Source organism: Narcine bancroftii, chromosome 5 (genome assembly GCF_036971445.1).
Source record: "Narcine bancroftii isolate sNarBan1 chromosome 5, sNarBan1.hap1, whole genome shotgun sequence".
Taxonomy (NCBI): domain Eukaryota; kingdom Metazoa; phylum Chordata; class Chondrichthyes; order Torpediniformes; family Narcinidae; genus Narcine; species Narcine bancroftii.
Window position 1 is genome coordinate 186,356,823 of NC_091473.1, and position 22,172 is coordinate 186,378,994.

Sequence of the window (22,172 nt, forward strand, 5' to 3'; positions counted from 1 at the left end):
CTGGGCTTTGGCTAATGGACTTGTGGTATGGATGCCTGATTTGCAAAAGAACAACTGGATGATACATGACCGCCCAGTATGGGGCAAAGAGTTGTGGCAGCTGTTGTGGGATGCTTCCCACCATCGTGAGATAACCGTTTATCACGTTGATGCCCATACCAATATGGCGACTAACATGGCTCAACATAATGCAGTAGCAGATCAGCTTGCCACTATCAGCTGTGCTGATACCGTCCCCCTGGCTCGATGGGCACATGAACAGAGTGGTCATTTGGGGGAGAAGGGATCAGCTATGTGGTCCCGTACACATGCTTTATCCATCCATAAGGATGATGTCCGCATGGTCATATGTACATGCCCAGAATGTCAGCTTGTGAAGTTCCATACCGTTCCACCTGGTCCGCATGGCCGAATAAAACGGGGTGCTCACTCAGCTGCGGTCTGGCAAATTGATTACATAGGCCCCATGCTAGACTGCATGGGTAAATATTACGTCCTAGTAATGGTTGACACCTTTTCGGGCCTGGTTTTTACTTTTCCCACCAAGACGGCTGACCAAGCTAGCACTATCCAAGGACAAAACCATTTGATTTATCGTTATGATGTTCCAGAGGAGATTCACTCTGATAATGGCTCGCACTTCTCCGGGAAAGCAATCTGTGATTGGGCAAATGACAACGGTATTTTATGGGTCCACCATATTCCTTATTACCCGCAGGCTGCCGGGTTAGTTGAACAAATGAACAGCTTACTGAAGGAACAAATTCATTTGTTAACATCACTGGGGACCCAGAAGGGATGGTGCCATGTGCTGCAGCAGGCAGTCGACAATTTGAATCATCGCCCTTTAAAAGGAGGTACACCTTTCCACCGACTTCTTCACACTCCTGAATTACAGCCTATTCCAGAGGAAAAACAGTCATTGCCCCCCATCCCCGAACTAGAGAATGTTGGACAAAAGGTATGGGTGGCACCACCAGGTAGTGGCCCTCCTGTAAAAGGGGAAATAGTGACACCTGCCCAGGGTAACACTCGGTGGGTAGCTATTGAGGGACAGGATGATTTAGTCTGTTTAAACACTGAACGCTTATGGTATCGTGAGTGACATGTGTCAGGCTTCTTTGTTCCAGGTTCTCCATTTTACACTCCTGGTGATCTGGCTTAACAGCTGCTTTGATGCCAGCAATTGGATTTGTAATGTCGAGGACGTTCCAAGGGAGTTCCCCGTGGGAAACACGGTCCGATGCATTACACCAAGGAAGTCCTCAGTCACCAGCCTCAAGTGCAGCTTATATAAATATGTTATTGTTCAGCATGTTTCAAAATCTGTTCGTGAGCTCCAGTACCTGGGTATTGTGGCCAACAAGGATAATTTGAGCCTTGGTTGGAATCCTTTCTCATGGCTAACTGCTACATTTGGGGGAGTGGGCCACACTATCCTCCGTTGGTTGCTCGCGTCATTGCTTATCTTTGTAATTGTTGTTTTGATTTCTCTTTTTTCGCTCCCTCTGTACTCAAATACTGGTTAGGCCTCGCAAATGACAGATTGTGACCAAGGGGTGGAATGTAATGGAGGATTAAAACCATGTACTCAGATGCTTTTTGCTTATGTGGAACTGACGACACTGGGTCCACACGCAGGTCACCTTACTTTCAGAACTAGCAGATGTAATTAAACTCAGCCATGGGGACTTATCTGAAGATACACTTTGAAATGGAATTCCACCGTGAGGCCCAGGGAAAGCAGTTGTCAAATACGACACTCTGAAATTGACGTATTGGTCACAACCTGTCTTGCTCAAGAAGTTTTAATGAGTCCTTGTATCTACGAGATAAACCAGGATATCATAGCATCCTGCTCCATAATAATTAATCTTCTAAATTGTAGAATAGTATGCTCAGCTTTGATTTTGACTGACAAATGTTAGAGGGAGTGGGTGCATGATTAATTGTTTTTGGGGTATAAAAGTCTGTGGTCCTGCTGCTGAAGTTTAGACTCTCCGAGGGGTGGGAACACCCCTTGTCAAGAAGGAAGAACAGCCAGAGTCCAAGCAACGTCCCGGTCGGGGGAGGTGGAGAAGCTGCTACCAGCGCCCTGACAACCTACTACAAGTGTGCAGTTGTTGCCTCGCTTCGGCAGTTGGGACCAGTCCAAGCGTTGATAAGTATAGTTGGGAAGGGCTTGCATATTGTAGTGTGAAATCAGCTTTTGAATTAGTAATAAACATTTGTATAAACTGAACTGCTCTCGGTGTGTGTGTCTATTTTCTTTCGGTAGCTAAAACACTGTGACCAATCTAAAATGAACAAAATGAGAGGTATAAGTTTACCCAAGACAGCGGGATTCGTACCTGGGTTGCTGGAGCAGCATTGTGTTAACCACTACACTAACCATTAGCAGCATGTTTTTGGGGAGGTAATGGAGCAAACCAAAAGTAGATACATTCTCATCAGGTAACCTCGTAACCTTACTCTTCAATGTTATTTTGGAGCTCTTTTCTGTTCTTCTGGTACAGTGCGTGCAGCTGAGTCCTCTCCTCAATGTTCTCCTCCAGCTGGAGTCGCAAGTCCTGAAGCTCAATATTGTTTTCGCTCTTGATTCCCAAATGCTGACGATTCTGAAGAATTTCAGGGAATAGAGGGGAGGTGGCGAAACAAGAGAAATGAAGAGTTCATCATTTATAAAAATTGCAGAATGAGAGGATTAAATACATTGAACTGATGGCTGATATGTGGTCTTGTTTATAGTGAAGGTGGGGGGGGAATGAAAACAAGATCTTCTCCCCTCCTTTCTGTGTATTGGCAGTGAGAATGCTGAATGACCACGGCAACTGCTCATACTATCAATCCGAGACACATATATTTATGAAACAATATTTATTTGTATATATGAATACTTGTCCTGCGTGTATTGTTTGTCTGCATGTGTGTTATGTCTTCTTGTTTTACACCAAGGACCGGAGAACACGGTTTCGTCCAGTTGTACTTGTGCAATAAAATGACAAGAAACATAATTTATTTTAGTTTGAACTAAGAAACCCTGACATTAAGACATTGATTTTAGAGCTAATGGTTTGTGTGCCGTGGCCAAGCAAGCTGGGACGTGGCAGCGAGGTCCTTGGGTTGTAGGTTTTATATCGGAGTGGCCTTCTCCTATGCAGGTTTCTTACCCGGGCTGGAGGGGTCTGCCTCCCCTCCTAGGTCGGTCCATACTGCCCGGACCAGGGCCGAAGCCGCCGCTGCTCTCCCTGTGCCCTGACTGGGGCCGCCGCCTCCAACTCTCTGCCCGGACCGGGGCCTCCGCCTGCCTCACTCGACCGAGGCCGCCGCCTACCCTCAGCCCGGACCGGGGCCGCCGCTGCTCTCCCTGTGCCCGGACTGGGGCCGCCGCCTCCACCTCTGCCCGGACCGGGGCCTCCGCCTGCCTCACTCGACCGAGGCCGGGGCCGCCACCTCCCCCTTGCTCGTGCCCGGATCGGGGCCGCCGCCGCCTACCCTCTGCCCGGACCGGGGCCGGGGCCGCTGCTGCTCTCCCTAAGCCCGAACTGGGGCCGCCGCCTCCACATCTCCATCGGGTACACAAAACTCAAAACGGTCAACCAGTTTACCTATCTCGGCTGCACCATTTCATCAGATGCAAGGATCGACAACGAGATAGACAACAGACTCGCCAAGGCAAATAGCGCCTTTGGAAGACTACACAAAAGAGTCTGGAAAAACAACCAACTGAATAACCTCACAAAGATAAGCGTATACAGAGCCGTTGTCATACCCACACTCCTGTTCGGCTCCGAATCATGGGTCCTCTACCGACATCACCTACGGCTCCTAGAACGCTTCCACCAGCGTTGTCTCCGCTCCATCCTCAACATTCATTGGAGCGCTTTCATCCCTAACGTCGAAGTACTCGAGATGGCAGAGGTCGACAGCATCGAGTCCACGCTGCTGAAGATCCAGCTGCGCTGGGTGGGTCACGTCTCCAGAATGGAGGACCATCGCCTTCCCAAGATCGTGTTATATGGCGAGTTCTCCACTGGCCACCGTGACAGAGGTGCACCAAAGAAAAGGTACAAGGACTGCCTAAAGAAATCTCTTGGTGCCTGCCACATTGACCACCGCCAGTGGGCTGATATCACCTCAAACCGTGCATCTTGGCGCCTCACAGTTCGGCGGGCAGCAACCTCCTTTGAAGAAGACTGCAGAGCCAACCTCACTGACAAAAGGCAAAGGAGGAAAAACCCAACACCCAACCCCAACCAACCAATTTTCCCCTGCAACCGTGTCTGCCTGTCCCGCATCGGACTTGTCAGCCACAAACGAGCCTGCAGCTGACGTGGACATTTACCCCCTCCATAAATCTTCGTCCGCGAAGCCAAGGCAAAGAAGATAGAGCTAATAAAGATCCTGTGTTTGTGACAGTTTAATGCTGAGGACATTTATACAAGGATGGTTTATTTTGATTCATATCTCTTTTTCTCACATGGCCAAATAATTTGTTGTTAGGTTGACTTGCAGTATTTTTGATTAGTCGTTGGGTGTATTTAAGGCAGATTGATAGCTATCTGAATTGTCAGGGCATCAAAGGTTATAGTGAGAAGACCTGAGTGGGGGAATGGATCAGCTAATGATGAAATGGCAGAGTGGACCTGATGGGCTGAAAAGCCTATTCCTGTTCCGATACCCTTTGGTCTTATTAGAAGGCTGGAGGAGCGATACCTTTTTTCTGGCCATCCCAACAACTATTTGTGAAATCCACAACAGGTTCAGTGCTACATGGAGATGCAGAGTGGGCTTTCCAAATTGGAGCACATCTGCTGCAAATTGCACAGCAATGGGATATTGCTGTGTGTTGCAACTTGAAGCAATTGAGGTCCATTAATTCAGAATCAAAAACTCTAGGTGGTTGAAGGATCGCCCAGAATACGGAGGTCAGACATAGGTTGATAGTGCTGTTAAGGTGTGGGTGTGTTGGCCTTCACTGATCACGAGATAGAGTTCAAGAGCCGCAAGGTAATGTTACAGCTATGCAAGACTTCAGTTAGACCCCACTTGAATATGGTGTTGAGTTCTGGTCACCTCACTACAGGATGCTATAGATTTCAGATTTATTGTCAGAGTATCTTCTTTGGCTTGGCTTTGCGGACGAAGATTTATGGAGGGGGGGTAAATGTCCACGTCAGCTGCAGGCTCGTTTGTGGCTGACAAGTCCGATGCGGGATAGGCAGACACGGTTGCAGCGGTTGCAGGGGAAAATTGGTTGGTTGGGGTTGGGTGTTGGGTTTTTCCTCCTTTGCCTTTTGTCAGTGAGGTGGGCTCTGTGGTCTTCTTCAAAGGAGGTTGCTGCCCGCCAAACTGTGAGGCGCCAAGATGCACGGTTTGAGGCGATATCAGCCTGTGGTGAGGCAGAATTATCATTTATTGGTAGTGCAAAAAGACTGTACATGTCAACAAATAAAGAAATGTAAACAGATAAAAAATGTACACAAACTGTGCAATACAGAGAGAATAAAAAAAATAATCAAAATGCACAAGTAGAGTCCTTAAATGAGTCCCTGATTGAGAGAGGGCGCAGAGGAGATTTACATGAAAGTTGCCGGGATTGGAGAGTAAACTTGGTCTTTTCTCCTTGGAGTGATGGAGGATGAGGGGGTGACCTGATAGAGGTGTACAATTCGATGAGGCTTTAATCGTGTGGATAGCCAGAGGCTTTTTTCCCCACAGGGCTGAAATAGCTAACACAAAGGGGCATAGTTTTAAAATGTTTCAAATTGTAAGAGACAAGTTTCTTTCCCCCTCCCCTACCCACCCCCCCAACCCACAAAGAGAGGGGTTGGTGCATGGATGGCACAGCTGGCAAAGGTGGTGGAGGTAGGAACAACAGAATCTTTTGAGTCTTAGATAGGTATATGGAATTCTGAAAAATGAAGGGTTACGTAGCAGGGGAATTTCTAGGCAGTTGTTTGGGACAACGCTGTGGGCTGGAAGGTCTGTGCTGTATATTTTTATATTCTATGTTCTGTAATGGCAACATCATTTCAATGTATGATTGGATAAATCCTCCTGCCAATCAAGCCAATAGCTCACAATTTATCCATGTGATTAACAAGCAACTAACCTCTGCTCACTGCACTTGAGGGAAGAAATTGGTCTGCTTTTACTAATAAATGTTGCTGTAGTTTTTGTCTCCTTTCTTGAATAATTTTGAGTATACTCACATTGTCTGTTGTATGACAGACTTGTTACCCCATGTCTTGGCAAGATATTGTCATTAATATGATGAGCATAAACAGACAGTCATCAATCAAAACATACACAGGTTTAAAAAGCACTGCTTCAAGCTAGTTTCACGTCTGTATCAGATGTTACAACTTCGGCCTCTTCACATTTGAAACCGCAGTACTGATGCATTGTCACAAGTGCAACTTTCGTAGAACGCAAGAGGTCCTATATGCCTCCTCAGACAAAAGAAACCCTAGCATCAGTTCTCTGGCCAACACTTAGCCCTCAACCAATTTGGTTTGGGAGAGTTTGCTGCTCGTAAATTGCTCTGCTACATTGCCCATAGAAAGCAGTGGCTTTACTACAATAGCGACTGAAAAACCTACCATAAAGTTGGGCACATACAAAAGAAAGCCTCTTTTTAAAAAAACACACAAGCAGTCCCTTCATTCTGACATTGCCATTTTGTGAACAACTGAGACATCTGAAGCTGCTTTACCATTGTTCTAATGCAGCAAATATAGTGAAAACCATGAGGCACTCAGCAGGTCAGGCAGCATCCGTGGACGGCAATGTCTTGGGTTGGAATCCTTTAAACTCGGATGGGATATTAAGTATATGGGGGGGGGGGGGGGGGGGGGGGGTGAAGAAAGAAGGGCCACACCTCTGTGATATGGTGCGAGAATAACAACCTGAGTCTCAACGAAGACAAAACAAAGGAGATAATTGTGGTCTTCAGGAGGACCAGAAACGACCACCCTCCACTACATATTAATAGCTCGGTAGTGGAAAGAGTGAACACCAAGTTCTCTGGAGGACATTTAAATAGTGACCTGCAGTAGACACATATCTCTTCACTTGTCAAAAGGTGCAACAGCGGCTGCACTTCCTCAGAAGACTGAAGTGGGCAAGGCTCCCTACCACTATCACATCAACCTTCTACAGGAGCTCTATCGAGAGTGTTCCAGCCATCTGCATCACTGTGTTTTACGGTTGCAGGTGAGTATTGGATCAGAGGTCAATTCACAGGACTATAGGAGCCTGGAGTCTCTCTTCCCCTTTGACGTGATCTACCAGGAACATTGTCTAAAGAGGGCACGCAAAATCACCGAGGACCCCTTCCACCCTGCCCACAGCATCTTTCAACTGCTCCCATCGGGGAAGAGATCCAGGAGGATCAGAGCCAGCACCACCAGGCTGAGGAATGCTTCTTCCCACGGGCAGTGAGATCGCTGAACAACCAAAGGAACTGCTCACACTAACCCTCCGCGACTCCCAGATTTATGAAACAATATTTATTTATTTGTTTCTGTGAATACTTGTCCTGCATTGCTTGTCTGTATGTATGTCTGATTGTGCAAAGTATTCTTGGGATGTCCAGGAGAGGCTTATTTGATTGTCCACATTCCAGAAACAGGTTAAGATACCCTTCTGAGCCCAGAAGCAAGCTCAGAACCACCTTTCACAGATAGTCTCTTGACATGTTATCAGTCGTTTCCTTCCATACAGAATATTATGGTGATTACATCTCAGTTTCACTGATGCTGGAATCCCAGCCAATGGCAGGAGATCCCACCAGGTCTCTAGCACAAGAGGGTACACAATTATGTCTTTGTTCTGAAGCTAGGGGAGGTGCAGAGTCCAGATCCAAGAGTACAATAATAAATCAGAACTAAGGGGATGGGGGGACGATGGGTGGAAAACTGTGTTTACACCCTGGACAAGTGAGGTCACATAATATCTCCACATTATTAAAACTCAAAAAACACAATTGAGGAGAAGTGTCCAGTGCTTACCGTCAATTCCTCTTCCAGATTTTGCTGCAGTTCTACTACCTTCTTCTCTAAATCATTATTCCGAGATCTAAGAGCTCGGAGATCAGGTGACAATTCGTCACCCTGGAAAATCAAGAAAGTTTAATGAATAAAGGTCTAAATTGTAGGCTATCAAAGCATGGTACGTGATATACTTCAACTTTTGACTTCCTTACAGCAGGCAAAGATTCACCATTAGCATTGCCTGGTGCCCCTTACAGAAAGAACAACAAGAGTCCCCCCCCAACACCCCCCAAGGGTCACCGAGTGTCCGTGAATTCGCCTCCACAATACTCCAGTTCAGTTCAAACCATTGAAAAGAAGGGCCTCAGGCGCTGAAGGCTTCCTGATCATACCTGATGGATTTGGAGCTCGAGTTTCCGATGGTTTAAACTGCAGTCTGTTATGGCTGCAGGAACGCTGAAAGCAAATCCACGGACACTCAGTGACTCTGAAGGGACTTACTTTTGCTTTACTTTCTCCTATTGTTAGGGGTGTCAGGCAATGCTCTTGGTGTCTTTCTGTTTACCTTACAGCAAATACAAGTTGAAGTATATCATGCATATTACATTTTTAATGTGACAGTAAAAAACGTTTGAAGTGTGACGTAGAATAGGAAATGGAATAGATAATTTGTATAAAGCCAAATGGGAAAAAGCAAATGAACAGGTGATTTTAAAGATGTTGACTGAAAATTAAATAGGACACGAGTTGCAATTTGTGTTCTGCTTCAATATCACAGGTTAATTGGATAGTTAAAAAGGCTGGCCTTCATCAATCAGAGGATTGAGTTCAAGAGTCAAGAGGTTATGTTGCAGCTCGATAAAACTCTGGTGAGACCATCATTGGAACATCAAGTTCTGTTCTGGTCACCTTCTTCTCGGAAGAACATGGAAGATTTGGAGAGGAAGCAGAGGAGATTTACCAGGATGCTGTCTGGAATGGAGATTGTGTCTAATGAGCAAAGGCTGGCAGAGATGGGGCTCATTTCCTTGGAGCAAAGTAGAATGAGAAGTGACTTAATAGAGGTCCACAAGATAATGAGAGGCATAGATAGAGTGGACAAACCAGTACCTTTGTCCTGAGGCAAGAATAGCAGAGGACATCTGTACAAAGTGAAGGGAGGAAAATTTAGATCATGTCAGGGTAATTCTATTTTTACACTCACACGCATGTGGGTGCCTGGAATGCGTTGCTAGGGGTGGTTGTGGAGACTGGTACAATAGGGTAATTTAGACAGGTACAAGAATTTTTTTTTTTAAAAAAGGTTATGAGGTAAGGAAAGTTGAGTTTTTTTTTTAAATCAAGTTCATATAGGTTGGCACAGAGATGTGGTGGCAAAAGGCCGGTACTGTGGTGTAATGTTCTATGTTTGTTCTACATTAGTGTCATGGGATTTCTTATGTACTTGTGACAAAACAGATGCAACCTTAGTTTTACATTTCAATTAATGTACATGCAAATTTTTCATTTGGGAGATAGAGTAAAAGGCTTTCAATGTTATAAAATTAACAGTAACCTAAGAGAAAAAAAATCAAGTCGGCTACACCAACACTACCCCTTACTTTGGTGCCTTGGAGCTTGTCAAATACAAGGTTTGCTTTCCTCTTCAAAAAACTGTTGCTTTCAATGCTCCTGGAAATAAACATCAGTATTAGGAAAAATCATTTGACAGACAATTTAAGTAAAACCTCAATTTGATTGGAACAGGGATGGGGGGGGGGGGGGGTTAATTTTCCCATCTCCATATCCCCTTGTGCATTATCACTGGATCAGAGAATTGCCTTCCAGCGAGAGCTTAGAACTGACAGGTTAGAGAGAAGAAAGTTTCTATCAAACACAAGCCCTAATCATCAGAGCAGAGGCGGCAACTGGGAAATTTTAAAGGACCGGTACCTAGACCAACCTTTTTCTTTTCACTCACATACCACTTTAAGTATTCCCTTTGCCACAGGCTTCACATAAGATGTTAAGGGATTGCTTAAGGTGGTATGTGGGTGGAAAGAAAAAGTTTGAAAACCACTGTTTTAATCATATCTAATTGACTCGTAATGTGCACGGTTTCAGAACTCCAAAGGAAAAGGGCCAATGACAATTTTTCTCAAGTAAAATATTTCAGTTACAATTGGGTCTCGAGCAGTGATTCTCAACTTTCCCTTCCCACTCACATCCCACCTTAATCAATCCCTATTAATCACAGAGCACCTATGGCATAGAGACCACAATGGGAAGACCAGATACAGGAATGACCCCTGCAGATTCACAAGTGAAATAAATGTTGCTTCACTTTGAAGGACTGGTTGGGGCCCCAAATGGTGGTGAGAGAAGATGTGTGCGCACAAGTGGAACATCTTCTACAGTCTCAGGGGTAGGGGCCAAGGGGACAATTGGTGGGGAGGAAGGAATGGAGGTGGGAATCACAGTGGGAACAGTCCCAGCAGAAGGAGGAGGGAGGAATAGGCGTCTGGTGGTGGGATCATGTAGTAGGTGGCAGAAATGGTGGAGGACAAAACATTGGAGGCTAGTGGGACATTAGGTGAGGACAAGGAGAATTCTGTCCTTTTTGCATGTGGGAGAAGAGGGTGGGGGGGGGGGGGTGGTCAGGGCACATGCGCGAGTAATGGAAAATAAGTTGTGAGGACCAAGTTGATAGTGATAAAGGGAAAGCCACATTGTTTGAAGAACACCTCTGAAGATCTGGCTTGGAAGTCCTTGCCCCGAGAGCAGATTGAAAGAAGGGAATAGAATCCTTACAGAGAACAGGGTCTGAAGAGGTGCAGTTGAGGTAGCTGTGGGAGTTGATGGATTTGTAGAAGAGGTCTGTCGAGAGTTTGTTTCCAGAGATGAATCCTACAACTCAAAACTGATTTGCCACGTGAGGATACAGAGCTGAAGGATAATTTCACATTGGCGGGATTGCCATTAGAGATGGAATCATAGACTCAGAACATTGGAAAGAGACAATGGGAAAAGATAGCCAGAATGTTTACTTTATGCAGAACTACAACAGATGTGCAGAGTTGAAACATATCAGTGGTTATACTGTCGATGAGCCTCCTTCCCCATTCTCCTCTATCAGCACAATCTTCTTAACTTCTCTTTCATGCATTCATTCAACTTCCCTATAAATACATCAAACTTTCAATGCAGCTGTTCATGGTAGCAATTTCAAGTTTCTCAAAATTGAGAAGTTTTCGTTAGCGTAGCAGTTAGCACGGCGCTATTACAGCGCCAGCAACCCGGGTTTAAATCCGCCGCTGTCTTTAAAGAGTTTGTACATTCCCCGTGTCTACATGGGTTTCCTCCGGGAGCTTTGACTTCCTCCAAAATGTATAGGGTATTAGGTTGATTGATATATTTGGGCAGTGGAGGCTCTTGGGCCAAAGGGTCTAAATTTTTTTTAAATTAAATCCTCCTGTGGACTACCTTGTATTGATGACCTCTAATTTCACTCCCATCATGTCTTCCCTTTCACCGCATTTTATATTTCAAAATAATTTTGAAAACTTCTTTTCTGCCACTGCTCAGCTCAATTCTTGGTGGGTCTTGCGTGGGAAACTTACCCTTCCTTTAGTAGGCTGAAAATTAACTGCTTTGTAAGTTCCTCGCTGGCAGAAGTGCATGCTTTCTGGTCTTTCAAAAGGTCAGGAGTGCATTTTAACTGTGAATACACAAGAATTTACAATTTGAGATTATGCATATTCAAATTTCCACAAACTGAACCACAGGTGACTCAATGAATAATAGGCACAAAGAAAAATATATAAATATTGTCTCATTTTTCAGATTACTATTCAACTACAGGGCCTCAATCTTATGTAACAAAATAAGGATTTGGACAGGTTTTGACTGCAGTATCAAAGACAGTTTTCATGTGAGGTCAGATACAGCTCAAAGTAGTTAAAATACTTAAAAGTCAGGAGTTCCACTTCAGAGATGAGTGCTAAAATCTAAACCTACAAACAAGTGTAAAACGAAAAGAGTTGGAGGTTTCAAATGAGATGATAAAACTAAATGAAATATCCCATGGCTTTAGGGAATTTTGCAGAATGTCCTGACCAACATTTATCCCTCAATCAACACTGAATGGAGGGGAGTCACATGATGGAGTAGTGGCCGGTCGGGGAACTCCAGCCCTCTCCGGAAAAGTTTAAAAAAAACACAGAAAACACAAAGGCACAAACACGAAAATTAAAATAAAGTGAAAATAAAGGTGGGAAGAAAATGGCAGCGAAGAAAGAAAAGTCGAAAGCAACGGGAAGAAGAGAAGAAGAAAAGACGTCGGAAGAAGAAGATGAAGGCCTTACCTGTCCGAGGAGGCCCGCTGCGGAGAGAGAAGCCTGCTCCCTCAGGTCAGTTGAAGCCCCGAGCACGGGACTACAAAAATGGCTCGCGGAGCCAAGCAAAAGTGCGCAAGACAAAAAAACACTGATGGGAGGGGGGACCAGCTGAGGAGTCGATCTCCACAGCTGAAATTGACAGCCACAACACAGCAGCAAGAAGAGAACATAGAAAACAATGAGAACAAGAAAGAAGAGAGTAAAAGGAAATCAAAGAAACAACAGATGACCAACCCAGAGGAAGAAGAGGAAGAACACAGAGAAATGGAAGATGAAGGGAAGGGCAAGATAATGGATATTTTTTTTTAAAGAATATATGGAATCAGTAAAAGAATGGCAGTCACAAGAATTTAGTGAAATAAAAAGAAGAATAAAAAGTACAGAAGAAAAAAAGAATAGATTAGAGATGGTCATGTCAGATATAGGAAAAAGAGTGGACAAGGTGGAAGAATGAGAAACAGCCGTAGAAATGGAAGTAGAGGACTTAAAAAAGAAATTAGAAGAATCTGATTAAAAAGTTAAAGAGACACAAGAGCTGTTAGCTCAGAAGATAGATATAATGGAAAATTATAATAGAATAATATAAAGATAGTGGGCCTTAAGGAAGATGAAGAAGGCAAGAATATGAGAGAATTTATAAAAGATTGGATCCCCAGGGTCCTAAGAAGGCCAGAATTACAGGAAGAAATGGAAATAGAAAGGGCACATAGAACATTAACCCCTAAACCACCACCACGACAAAAACCAAGATGCATTCTAGTAAAATTCCTAAGATATACAACAAGAGAAAATATATTGGAGAAAGCAATGAAGAAAATAAGAAGACAAAAAACCACTGGAATACAAAGGTCAAAAAATTTTTTTCTATCCAGATATAAGTTTTGAACTCCTGAAGAAGAAGAAGGAGTTTAATACAGCAAAAGCGATCCTATGGAAAAAAGGATATAAATTTATGCTAAAGTACCCAGCGGTACTTAAAATAGTTATTCCAGGGCAGCAATTTATGCTAAAGTACCCAGCGGTACTTAAAATAGTTATTCCAGGGTAGCAAAACAGACTATTCTCGGATCCGGAGCAAGCACGAAAATTTGCAGAACAACTACAAAACAGACAGAGAGATGAAGACATATAACGAGAGCAAAAATGACCACAAACTATATGTATGTGTGTATATGGGTGTATATATATATATTATATATATATATGTGTGTGTGTGTGTGTGTGTGTGTGTGTGTGTGTGTGTGTGTGTGTGTATGTGTGTACATGAGTGTATGCATATTTAAAAGAAAATATATACAGTATAGATAAGAATTAATAAGGGAAAGTAAGGGAAGAGAGGAAGTAAGGAGGGAATGATGAGAGTGACCTTTGTTATATATGAAGATTAAAATTTTTTCTGCGGGCGGGCTGGGTGGGGAAGAACTACGGTCACTGCGAAATCAGTTGACGTTTGCGAGTGATTTCGCAAATCCAAATGTAGAGGGGAGATGTGGTTGCCCGACAAGGGATAAAGGGCAACTCAGGAAGGGGAGGGGGTAATGGGGTTAAAGGATTTTTATATAGGAGAGTAATGGAAAATTTTATTTTTTAGAAATGTTGTCTTATAATGTGCTTATAAAAAAGAAAACAGAAATGGATAAGAAAGAAAGGTGATGATGAGGAAACGGAAAGATAAACAAAGTATAAGATGGCTAGGTTGAATTATATGACTTTAAATATTAATGGAATACATAACCAAATCAAAAAGAAGAAACTGTTAAATTTATTGAAAAAAGAAAAAATTGATATAGCATTCATGCAAGAGACACATTTAACTGAAATGGAACACAAGAAATTAAAGAGAGATTGGATAGGACATGTAACAGCAGCGTCATATAATTCAAAAGCTAGAGGAGTAGCTATATTAATCAGTAAAAATGTACCATTCAAAATAGAAGAGGAAACAATAGATCCAGCAGGGAGATATGTAATGATAAAATGTCAGATATATTCGGAGTTTTGGAATTTACTCAATGTATATTCACCTAACGAAGAAGATCAAAAATTTATGCAAGATATCTTTTTGAAGATAGCAGATACGCAAGGGAACATACTAATAGGAGGGGATTTCAATCTTAATTTGGATTCAAACATGGATAAAACTGGAAAAAAATTAATAGAAAGAACAAAGTAACCAAATTTATAATTAAATCGATGGAAGAAATGCAACTTTTGTATATATGGAGGAAACAACACCCAAAGGAAAATTCATATTATTCAGGCAGACATAAAACGTACTCAAGAATAGACCTATTCCTGTTATCAGCTCACATGCAAGAGAGAGTTAGGAAAATGGAATATAAAGCTAGACTATTATCAGACCACTCACCCCTGTTATTGACAATAGAGTAGAGGACATCCCACCAAGAATGTATAGATGCAGATTAAACTCCATGCTACTTAAAAGGCAGGATTTTAGAGAATTCATTGAACGACAAATTAAAATGTACTTTGAAATAAATACGGAATCAGTGAAAGATAAGTTTATACTATGGTATGCAATGAAAGCGTTCATCAGAGGGAAAATAATAAGTTATGTAACCAAGATGAAGAAGGACTACAACCAGAAAACAGAACAGTTGGAAAGGGAAATAGCAAATATAGAAAAAGAATTAGCAATGAAGGAAGACACAACGAAAAGAAGAGAATTGGCAGTTAAAAAAATAAAATATGAAACACTACAAACATATAAGGTGGAGAAGAACATAATGAAGACAAAACAGAAATATTATGAACTAGGAGAAAAAACGCCAAAATTCTAGCGTGGCAGCTTAAGACAGAACAAACTAAGAGAATGGTATTGGCATTAAGGAAAAAAGACAAGGAAATCACACATAATCCAACGGAGATTAATGAAAACTTTAGAGAATTCTACGAACAACTATATCAAACTGAAAACGAAGGGAAAGAAGATAAAATAGATGAATTTTTAACTAAAATTGAACTACCGAAATTACAAACAGAGGAACAAAATAAATTAACTAAACCATTTGAAATAGAAGAAATACAGGAGATAATAAAAAAAACTACCAAATAATAAAACACCAGGAGAGGATGGATTCCCAATAGAATTCTATAAAACATTTAAAGATTTATTAATTCCTCCCCTTCTGGAAGTAATCAACCAGATTGACAAAACACAAAGTTTACCAGAGTCATGCAACACATCAATAATTACAGTAATACCAAAGACAGGGAAAGATCCACTTACACCAGCATCATATAGACCAATATCTTTACTTAACACAGATTACAAGATAATAGCTAAACTATTAGCAAACAGATTAGCCGACTATGTACCAAAAATAGTAAATCTAGACCAAACTGGATTTATTAAAAAAAGACGAACAACAGACAATATCTGTAAATTTATTAATTTAATTCATGCAGTAGAAGGAAATAAAACTCCAACAGTAGCAGTTGCTTTAGACGCAGAGAAGGCCTTTGACAGAGTAGAATGGAATTATTTATTCAAAGTACTACAAAAATTCAGCTTACCAGAGAAATATATTAATTGGATTAAAGCATTATATAAGGGGCCATTGGCGAAAGTGACAGTAAATGGATATATATCAAAACAATTTAACTTAAGCAGATCAACAAGGCAGGGATGCCCACTATCTCCTTTATTGTTTGCATTAGCCATAGAACCATTGGCAGAACTGATAAGATCAGAAAATAAAATAAAAGGTATAAAAATAAAAGACAAGGAATATAAAATCAGTCTATTTGCAGATGATGTTATAATATACTTAGTAGAACCAGAAATATCAATAAAAGAATTACATAGGAAATTGAAGGAATATGGAGAAGTGTCGGGGTACAAGATTAACGCAAATAAAAGCGAAGCAATGCCATTGAATAATGCGGATTTCTCAAAATTTGAGAAAGAATCACCATTCAGATGGCAAACGCAAGCAATCCAATATCTAGGTAGACAAATAAATAAAAACCTCAGCCATCTATATAAACTCAATTATTATCCACCAATGAAAAAATTACAAGACGATTTAGAGCATTGGAAAGATTTACCACTAACACGGATAGGAAGGATAAACCGTATTAAAATGAACATATTCCCAAGGATAGAATATTTATTTCAGACACTACCAATAAAATTAACAGAGAAATTTTTCAAGGATTTAAAAAAAATAATAAGGAAATTTTTATGGAAAGGGGGGAAACCGAGAATAGCACTAGATAAATTAACAGAATGGTATAAACAAGGAGGCTTACAACTACCAAACTTTAAAAATTATTATAGAGCCGCACAATTAAGATACCTATCAGATTTTTATCAAACAAGGGAAAAGCCAGATTGGACTAGATTAGAACTATGTAAAATAGGGGAGAAGATACCTGAACATATATTATATAAATGGGATGAAAAATTGGTACTACGTAGGAATTCTCCGGTATTGCATCATCTGCTCAACATTTGGAAGAAGATTCATTTAGAAAGGAATAAAACAAATTATCAACTACCAAAACTAATACTGACGCAAAATCAGCTAATCCTTTTTACAATAGATAACCTTTCCTTTAGAGAATGGGAGAAAAAAGGGATCAAAAGAATAGAGAATTGTTTTTCAGGAAATAAACTATTACCCTTTGAACAATTGAGGAATAAGTTTAATATAACTGATGACACAAGGTTGGCATACTACCAACTGAAAAACTACTTGAAGGACAAATTGGGAAACAGTCTGAGGTGACCAGAAGGAAGCAATTTTGAATATGTGATTACAGATACAATGATAATCAAAAAATTTATAACAAACATGTATATTAAACTGCAAGAAAAGGAGAATGAGGAAACAAATGGTAAAACCAAACAAAAATGGGAACAAGATCTAAGCATAAAGATAAAGAATGAAACATGGGAGAAACTATGCTCAGAACCATGAGAAATACAATAAACACAAGGTTATGTATGATACAATATAACTGGATACACAGGCTATACATTACACCTCAAAAGTTAAATAAATGGGACCCAACGGTATCAGACAGATGTTTTCGCTGTAAAAAGGAAATGGGAACAACAGTTCATGCAATCTGGACATGTGAGAAAATAAAAAAATTTTGGGAAGATCTAAACCAGATACTAAATAAAATCACAAAAAGCAATATACCAAAAAACCCAGAGATCTTCCTCCTAATTAATATAAGAAACAAAGAATTTGGACTTGATTTGGATGGAGCACAAAAAAGATTTGTTATGATAGCCCTAGCTGTAGCAAAAAAAATGTATTATGTCAACCTGGAAATTAGAAGATAATTTGAGAATACAACAATGGTATATAGAAATGAATAAATGTATTCCATTAGAAAAAATAACATACAATTTAAGAAATAACATTACAATATTTGAACAAATATGGGAGCCATACATGAAACACAATAGAGAAAACCTACCGTGGACATCTACCACCTAAAATGACAGAAGGAGAAGATAATGAAAAGAACTGATTCAGTGGAATTTCTTGTTTATTTTTATTGCGTGACAGCATTGTTTAATGGGTTTAATGTATCTTATATTCTGAACTTTAAATAAGAGGGAGGGGAGGTGAGGGAGGGAGGGAGGGAGGGAGGGGAGGAGGGAAGGGGGGAGAAAACGACACTGTATATATTTGAAAAGGAAAATGTATGTATCTTGATCAATATGGTTTATAGTGTGAAAAATAAAAAAATTTAAAAAAAAAACACTGAATGGAGTACCTTACTTGGTCATCAGGTGACTTGTGAACCTTGCTGCACATATACCAGCTACTACATTCTAGCTTGCACCACCAGGGTCAGGAGCAGCTGCTACACCTCCACCCTTCAATCAGGGGCTCATTTAAAAACTCTTACATCTGCACTTCATTGATTTTTTTTTTCCCCTCTGTATGGCACAGTTTACATTGCTTTATGTGTTTATGAGAAGTCAGGAGCTCTGTTGGGTGAGCGGCCAAGGCCGAGGTGAGAATCTATGGTTAACTTTTACACAAGATAAATGGAAATTTCCAGATTTTTGGCCAAAAGTAGGGGGTCAACTTTTATATGAGATCAACTTTTACACAAGTATAAATGGTACTTGAATTAGATCAAGTCACGAAATTCAGTATTTTGCGGCAGCATCAGAGAGCAAACATATATATTACAACCATCTTATAACATTACTATAAAATAAAATAATAATGATATTGAAATCAGATTTATCTGATCTATGTTTTAGATGTGATGAAGACATGGGATCTTTTGTACATTCAACTTAAGGCCCTTTTGGGCAGATTTACAGAAATTTTTTAGAACAAGTTACAGGAATTGTTTTTCTGCAAAGTCCTGTTTTATTTCTATTGGGAAATTTTCTTCTTTGGCTTGGCTTCGCGGACGAAGATTTATGTCCACGTCAGCTGCAGGCTCGTTTGTGGCTGACAAGTCCGATGCGGGACAGGCAGACATGGTTGCAGCGGATAATTGGTTGGTTGGGGTTGGGTGTTGGGTTTTTCCTCCTTTGTCTTTTGTCAGTGAGGTGGGCTCTGTGGTCTTCTTCAAAGGAGGTTGCTGCCCAACAAACTGTGAGGCGCCAAGATGTACGGTTTGAGGCGATATCAGCCCACTGGCGGTGGTCAATGTGGCAGGCACCAAGAGATTTCTTTAGACAGTCCTTGTACCTCTTCTTTGGTGCACCTCTGTCACGGTGGCCAGTGGAGAGCTCACCATATAACACGATCTTGGGAAGGCGATGGTCCTCCATTCTGGAGACGTGACCCACCCAGCACAGCTGGATCTTCAGCAGCGTGGACTCGATGCTGTCGACCTCTGCCATCTTGAGTACTTCGATGTTAGGGATGAAGTCGCTCCAATGAATGTTGAGGATGGAGTGGAGACAACGATGGTGGAAGCGTTCTAGGAGCCGTAGGAGATGCCGGTAGAGGACCCATGATTCGGAGCCGAACAGGAGTGTGGGTATGACAACGGCTCTGTATACGCTTATCTTTGTGAGGTTTTTCAGTTGGTTGTTTTTCCAGACTCTTTTGTGTAGTCTTCCAAAGGCGCTATTTGCCTTGGCGAGTCTGTTGTCTATCTCGTTGTCGATCCTTGCATCTGATGAAATGGTGCAGCTGAGATAGGTAAACTGGTTGACTGTTTTGAGTTTTGTGTGCCCGATGGAGATGTGGGGGGGCTGGTAGTCATGGTGGGGAGCTGGCTGATGGAGGACCTCAGTTTTCTTCAGGCTGACTTCCAGGCCAAACATTTTGGCAGTTTCCGCAAAACAGGACGTCAAGCGCTGAAGAGCTGGCTCTGAATGGGCAACTAAAGCAGCATCATCTGCAAAGAGTAGTTCATGGACAAGTTTCTCTTGTGTCTTGGTGTGAGCTTGCAGGCGCCTCAGATAGTGAGGGTACAAAGACCCAAATTAAAACTATCAAATTATCAACTGGAATTTGTTAAATTAGCTTTAGCAGGTAGTGAGGAATGTCTGACACATCTTTGGGTATGCCAAGGTGGCATGCAGAAATTCAAAACTGAAAACCTTTGGAAAAAAATGACATGCAATTTGAGGAATAAGTACCCCACACATTCACAAATTTGGCACCCGTACACCCAATAATGGGATTAAATTTATAATAACATGCTTTCTATGCCTCTAGACCTATGAGATTCTCCTCTGAGAGTTTATGAAGAATTTGAAGAAATGTACTGGGCAACACACACAAGGTTGGGAGAGAGGGGGTTTTGGGGTGGGGTGAAAGCCATCATTTATGTATCTAATCAGTTTTTACCATCTGTATTATCATATAGATTTAAAATAAAATACTGGTATTCAAAACAAAAACAAACGTACCGCACTAAAAATAAGGCAGTGACTTTGGTTCATTGATCATTCAGGTATCCGATGGCAGCAGGGAAGAAGCTGTCCTTGTGCCACTCAGTGCTCGTCTTTAGGCTCCTGTACTTTCTCCCCCAATGGTAGCAGAGGGAAAAGAGAATGGCATGGGTGGTGGGGGGTGGTCTGAGAATAGAGGCTGGTTTAAGACACCGCCTCCTGTGAAGTCTGGTGCCTGTGATGTTACAGGCCAAGTTAACAACTCTCGAGTTTATTCTTGTTCTGAGAGTTGGCACCTCCATTACCAAGTAGTGATGCAACCAGCCAGAATGCTTTCCTGGGTACACCTATAGAAGTTTACAAGTCTTCGATGACATACCAAACTGCCTCAGACACCTTACAAAGTATAGCTGCCAGCCAGCTTTCTTTGTGATTGTATCAACATGGAGGTTCCAGGACAATCCTCAGAGATGTTGACACCCAGGAATTTGAAGCTCTTTATCCTCTCCACTACTGAACCCTCGATGAGGACTGGGTCATGTTCCCCTGACATCCTCCTGAAGCCCACAACTGTACCAGATTTAAATTGCTGCCTCACCATCACATGGCACTGGAGCTGATAACATACAGGAGCTCTGACCCTCCGCGTCAGCTCTGACCCTCCGCGTCAGCTCTGACCCTCCGCGTCAGCTCTGACCCTCCGCGTCAGCTCTGACCCTCCGCGTCAGCTCTGACCCTCCGCGTCAGCTCTGACCCTCCGCGTCAGCTCTGACCCTCCGCGTCAGCTCTGACCCTCCGCGTCAGCTCTGACCCTCCGCGTCAGCTCTGACCCTCCGCGTCAGCTCTGACCCTCCGCGTCAGCTCTGACCCTCCGCGTCAGCTCTGACCCTCCGCGTCAGCTCTGACCCTCCGCGTCAGCTCTGACCCTCCGCGTCAGCTCTGACCCTCCGCGTCAGCTCTGACCCTCCGCGTCAGCTCTGACCCTCCGCGTCAGCTCTGACCCTCCGCGTCAGCTCTGACCCTCCGCGTCAGCTCTGACCCTCCGCGTCAGCTCTGACCCTCCGCGTCAGCTCTGACCCTCCGCGTCAGCTCTGACCCTCCGCGTCAGCTCTGACCCTCCGCGTCAGCTCTGACCCTCCGCGTCAGCTCTGACCCTCCGCGTCAGCTCTGACCCTCCGCGTCAGCTCTGACCCTCCGCGTCAGCTCTGACCCTCCGCGTCAGCTCTGACCCTCCGCGTCAGCTCTGACCCTCCGTGTCAGCTCTGCATTGTTATGAACCCAGAAGACTCCAAAACCTAGCAGCAATAGAAATTCACCAAGATAAATGGTTACTTAAACCAAAGTTGCTTTTAATCATCTTTAAACATGAAAGCTGATACAGTTCATAGTGAAATAAATAAAGTTACAAAAAAATGAAAACAAGATCAAACTTTAACTTATTACTATTAACTTACTTAATTCCCTTCTAATTCTAAGCGCACGTGTAGGTAATGTGTGTGTGTGAGTTCAGAAAAGTTCCTTGATTCAGTCCAATCTCACTTCTCACTCCTCCAAGTTCAACTGGTTGCAGGCAAATCTTATACTGTGCTCAGAATTGAACTATGAACTTCACCAGGCTTTGGTGCTTGAAAAACAATGGTTATCACTGAGGAAGGGGCTTGTTGGTCTGGAGATAGTGATTTGTTGCTCGTTGGACACCCACAACTGATTCCTTGAGATCTGCCACTTCTGTGTCTTGCCGAAGAAACTTGCCCCATCAGGGTTTTCCAGATGATAACCTCTTTCTTTCAGGTCACCATAGAGTTCCTTTTTGTTTCCCTTATTTCAAGTGCGGCCAGTCCTCTCCTCTTGTATGGACCACAAGGCCTTTGACCAAGCTGAACTAAGAACTCACAACCAGTTTTCAAAATAGGGTTTTTCCACAAGCTTGGCAGCTTGTCCTGT

The 22,172-nt window shown here is 42.4% G+C and overlaps 1 protein-coding gene across 6 annotated transcripts in view; it reads right to left on the minus strand.

Moving 5' to 3' along the window:
- The window catches only part of LOC138764356 (cingulin-like), a 149,169-nt gene that overhangs the window by 71,474 nt on the left and 55,523 nt on the right, over positions 1-22,172 (minus strand). For all 6 annotated transcript variants that reach the window (XM_069940177.1, XM_069940172.1, XM_069940178.1 and 3 more), the window contains 4 exons: positions 11,597-11,694; positions 9,599-9,668; positions 8,016-8,117; positions 2,473-2,618 (listed from right to left, as the gene is read on the minus strand). In XM_069940177.1, coding sequence (XP_069796278.1) covers positions 2,473-2,618; positions 8,016-8,117; positions 9,599-9,668; positions 11,597-11,694 — 416 coding nt within the window. The remainder of the gene's footprint in view (positions 1-2,472; positions 2,619-8,015; positions 8,118-9,598; positions 9,669-11,596; positions 11,695-22,172) is intronic.